At 56.6% G+C, this 4,993-nt stretch overlaps 1 protein-coding gene across 1 annotated transcript in view; it reads left to right on the top strand.

The window, feature by feature from the left end:
• The first annotated feature begins 620 nt into the window (after positions 1–620).
• Positions 621–4,993, top strand: part of RASA3 (RAS p21 protein activator 3) — a 101,342-nt gene continuing 96,969 nt past the window's right edge. Inside the window, exon 1 of the mRNA XM_006159672.3 lies at positions 621–780. Within this exon, the coding sequence (XP_006159734.2) occupies positions 723–780 (58 nt within the window). The 5' untranslated portion in view covers positions 621–722. The remainder of the gene's footprint in view (positions 781–4,993) is intronic.

Genomic DNA, 4,993 nt, shown 5'->3' with positions numbered 1-4,993 from the left:
CAGCTCTTGTCCAGAAACCCTTGCCCTGGAGCACGGGGGGCCGACCCTGTGTGTCCCTAGGGGGAGCGCGGGTGTGCCCATGTGCCTCTTCCCTGCCCCGGCCTGCGCAGGGCTGTCCTCCCAGCCAGAAATCCCAGATGGCACAGTTGGGTGGGGAGCACCCCCTCCCACGGGCAGGCCGTGTGCCTACTCAGAGCCGAGCTCTGCAGGACGAGGCACCGGGGGAAGGGCAGGGAGGAGCTGACCTGGTGGGAGGAGGCCCCTGCTGTCAGCCACGCGTGGCCCAGGGCAGCACACGTGGATCTGGGTGCTGAGTGCGAGTCTCCTGTGGGAGGACTCCCACGCTAAGGAGCTCGGAGCTCCACGACAGCTCCAGGTGCTGGGACGAGCACTGCCGCACAGCCGACGGCGTCCCCACCAGCCGTGTTTAGCTTTGTCCCCTGGCGGTGCGAGGACGTGCAGCCTCCGGGAGGTGGCAGAGCCCCAGGGACTCTGCGGTCCTGGAGGGCCAAAGCCCTGCCTGTCGGCCCCTGTGCAGACACAGCGGTGGGCTCGTCCTTTTCTTCTTGCCCACAGTACATATGCTGGCTGGAGAGGTGGCAGGAGGAAGGAAGATTCTGTGGAGGACAGTCACACCGCAGTCCCTCCTCTGTTCTTTCGGGAATTTTGGACACAACACACACAGCTGGCTTGCGTTTACGACACCGGGGCCAGGACTAGCTATGGGTCAGCGGTGGGAGGCAGCCCCTTCACCACCACACTGCCGTCAGCTGGCCCAAGGTACATCTTTTGAAAATGTGGTCTCTTTATTCACGGTATGGTGTGTGTGCATGTCTGTGGGGTTGGGGGGGAGGGGCTGCCCGTATGGGGTCTGGAACGCCGTGGGTGTACCCTGTGTGAGGCTTAGGTGGCGTCCAGTCCCCGTTGAGCCGGGGATTCAAACCATAGCCGCCATGTGGGATCAGGCTCCTTTTCAGCAGCGCTCCACCACTCCACCCCAGAGCTGGTCTGACAGGTGCATCTCATGCCTTTGCTAGAGCAGCGCCCAGCCTCGACCCTGGCCTGCCACCTCACAGCCGAAGCACGCCCTGCTCTGTACACCTTTCCCGGTTCCCACTGCTTCTCCTGACACAGGTTTTTGCTACAGGAGCATGTGCTCCCCAGAGAGACAGAAAGAGAAATCACTCCAGGGGGGTGGCCACTCCCAGTCCCTTCCTCATTCTCCTGAGATTCTGTAAAGGCTCACATATGTGCCCGGTGTGCATTACAAGCCGTCTGTTCCGGGATTCGAACCAGGGTTGACATTTTTTTTATTTTTTGAGAGGCTTTTGCTATAGGGCATATGTGCTTGCCAGACAGACAGAGAGAGACAGAGAGATAGAAAGCGAGAAATCCCCCCCCAGAGGGGATGGCCATGCCACAACCCCCCCTCCTCCATTCTCCTCTTGGGATCTTGGGTATGCACGCACACACGCCCAGCGTGAGTTTTAAGCCACCAGGTCCGGGCCACGACCCGCGGTGGACTACATGGGAGTCCAGCGACATAGCCATTACGCTAACTGCTGGTCCCAAGGGTTGACATTTTTTTTATTTTTTGAGAGGCTTTTGCTATAGGGCATATGTGCTTGCCAGACAGACAGAGAGAGACAGAGAGATAGAAAGCGAGAAATCCCCCCCCAGAGGGGATGGCCATGCCACAACCCCCCCTCCTCCATTCTCCTCTTGGGATCTTGGGTATGCACGCACACACGCCCAGCGTGAGTTTTAAGCCACCAGGTCCGGGCCACGACCCGCGGTGGACTACATGGGAGTCCAGCGACATAGCCATTACGCTAACTGCTGGTCCCAAGGGTTGACATTTTTTTTATTTTTTGAGAGGCTTTTGCTATAGGGCATATGTGCTTGCCAGACAGACAGAGAGAGACAGAGAGATAGAAAGCGAGAAATCCCCCCCCAGAGGGGATGGCCATGCCACAACCCCCCCTCCTCCATTCTCCTCTTGGGATCTTGGGTATGCACGCACACACGCCCAGCGTGAGTTTTAAGCCACCAGGTCCGGGCCACGACCCGCGGTGGACTACATGGGAGTCCAGCGACATAGCCATTACGCTAACTGCTGGTCCCAAGGGTTGACATTTTTTTTATTTTTTGAGAGGCTTTTGCTATAGGGCATATGTGCTTGCCAGACAGACAGAGAGAGACAGAGAGATAGAAAGCGAGAAATCCCCCCCCAGAGGGGATGGCCATGCCACAACCCCCCCTCCTCCATTCTCCTCTTGGGATCTTGGGTATGCACGCACACACGCCCAGCGTGAGTTTTAAGCCACCAGGTCCGGGCCACGACCCGCGGTGGACTACATGGGAGTCCAGCGACATAGCCATTACGCTAACTGCTGGTCCCAAGGGTTGACATTTTTTTTATTTTTTGAGAGGCTTTTGCTATAGGGCATATGTGCTTGCCAGACAGACAGAGAGAGACAGAGAGATAGAAAGCGAGAAATCCCCCCCCAGAGGGGATGGCCATGCCACAACCCCCCCTCCTCCATTCTCCTCTTGGGATCTTGGGTATGCACGCACACACGCCCAGCGTGAGTTTTAAGCCACCAGGTCCGGGCCACGACCCGCGGTGGACTACATGGGAGTCCAGCGACATAGCCATTACGCTAACTGCTGGTCCCAAGGGTTGACATTTTTTTTATTTTTTGAGAGGCTTTTGCTATAGGGCATATGTGCTTGCCAGACAGACAGAGAGAGACAGAGAGATAGAAAGCGAGAAATCCCCCCCCAGAGGGGATGGCCATGCCACAACCCCCCCTCCTCCATTCTCCTCTTGGGATCTTGGGTATGCACGCACACACGCCCAGCGTGAGTTTTAAGCCACCAGGTCCGGGCCACGACCCGCGGTGGACTACATGGGAGTCCAGCGACATAGCCATTACGCTAACTGCTGGTCCCAAGGGTTGACATTTTTTTTATTTTTTGAGAGGCTTTTGCTATAGGGCATATGTGCTTGCCAGACAGACAGAGAGAGACAGAGAGATAGAAAGCGAGAAATCCCCCCCCAGAGGGGATGGCCATGCCACAACCCCCCCTCCTCCATTCTCCTCTTGGGATCTTGGGTATGCACGCACACACGCCCAGCGTGAGTTTTAAGCCACCAGGTCCGGGCCACGACCCGCGGTGGACTACATGGGAGTCCAGCGACATAGCCATTACGCTAACTGCTGGTCCCAAGGGTTGACATTTTTTTTATTTTTTGAGAGGCTTTTGCTATAGGGCATATGTGCTTGCCAGACAGACAGAGAGAGACAGAGAGATAGAAAGCGAGAAATCCCCCCCCAGAGGGGATGGCCATGCCACAACCCCCCCTCCTCCATTCTCCTCTTGGGATCTTGGGTATGCACGCACACACGCCCAGCGTGAGTTTTAAGCCACCAGGTCCGGGCCACGACCCGCGGTGGACTACATGGGAGTCCAGCGACATAGCCATTACGCCAACTGCTGGTCCCAAGGGTTGACATTTTTTAATAGCAGGCTAAGGCCTGTCTAGTCCATAAGACAAAGGAGCTGGTGAGGACTGGGCTAGCAGTACGTTGCTGTCCATGGCCTGGGTCCGTGGACACTGGCACGTCAGGGCATGGCGCGGACTGAGCCCCCTTGCCGGGCATGGCAGCCAGCCACATGTAAGCCTGACATGTAAGCTGGGGCCGCCCTGCATTGCCTGCAGCGGCTTTGCAGCCCATCCATGCACCAGAGCTGGCGTCCCAGCCCTCCACCTGGTAAGGCCGGCCCCACCTTCACAACGCTATGCTGCTCCTTGCACCAAGGTCCCGGCCGCCACCTGGTCCGGGCCACGTAGGTGCCGGACAGTGTGGGTCATGGCTCGTGGCTCTCGTGGTTCAGAGCCAAGCTGCTGGTAGTGCTGCCTTGTGGCCGGTCCAGTCGCTCCCCCAGCCACATGCATCTTCTGGCGGTCTCGCAGGTTGTGAGGTCACATGTGCCACCACATTCTCATCTGCTGGAGGGAGACCCAATATCTCATCTGTTCCCAAGGAACTTCATTTTATTTCATACAAATAATAAATAGTAGGGCAGCAAAATGTATTTATTCAAGGAAATATAATATTTTAATGGCTAAACTGTTTCTTTCTGGAAACACTCTCCTAGGCTGTTAGACTACGCCGCACTGTCTACCAGAACAGGCAGAGTTCAAGTCCAGTGGAATGGAAGGGTTGCCTGGGAGGCCCAGCCCCTCTTGAAACCCTCTGTAGCTCTCCCTGGGCGTGGAGGCCCTCGGGCTTACCACTGGCAGCTTCCTGCAGCTACCGGCCGTGCCTGGGGCCCAGCAGCCTGCATAGGCTATATCTTTGGTGAGGCCGACCTGTAGTCGAGCTGGAAAATGCGTACTGAGTGGGAAAGTGCCCAGTTGCGGGCCTGTGTGGGTGCTGTGAGTCCTGGCATATCCACAGGCTTTTCCACCAGGTCTGCCCAGGGCTGCAGCTTGCGGCTGAAGGGGCTCAGCTGCGCCCCTGCGCCCAGACCCCCTCGGGCTGTGTGGCTTACTTAATCTTGGCTTGGGTTGACCAGCTGGCTGTCTGGTGTCGTGTTGTCATAGCAACCAGGGCATTTCTATAACAACCCGGATTGAGGCAAGTGGGGTTGGGGGGAACGTGGACCAGAAGCCTGGATGCCGGCATAGGTGGCATCGGCACTGTGTATGTTTTACGCACCTGTCTTACAAGTCCTCGGAGAAACCACCTTCTGTCCCACCCAACACCCTGCCTTTGCCGGGGGCGTGAAACATCGCTTTTATTTCACGAGACTCTTTAGATAATAAACAGGAGCAAATCTTATCTGTGCATTTTCCACCAATGACCATTCTTCATAGGAATTACAAAAAATTTTTCCCTTTTAAAATCACAGAAACTTGGGAACCAGCAGTTAGCGTAATGGCTATGTCGCTGGACTCCCACGTAGTCGACTGCGGTTCGCG

This window comes from Tupaia chinensis, unplaced genomic scaffold (genome assembly GCF_000334495.1).
Source record: "Tupaia chinensis unplaced genomic scaffold, TupChi_1.0 Scaffold000644_1, whole genome shotgun sequence".
NCBI classification, from domain to species: Eukaryota; Metazoa; Chordata; class Mammalia; order Scandentia; family Tupaiidae; genus Tupaia; species Tupaia belangeri.
Note: the sequence above shows the minus strand (reverse complement) of the source record. Positions and strands in the feature narration are given on the sequence as shown.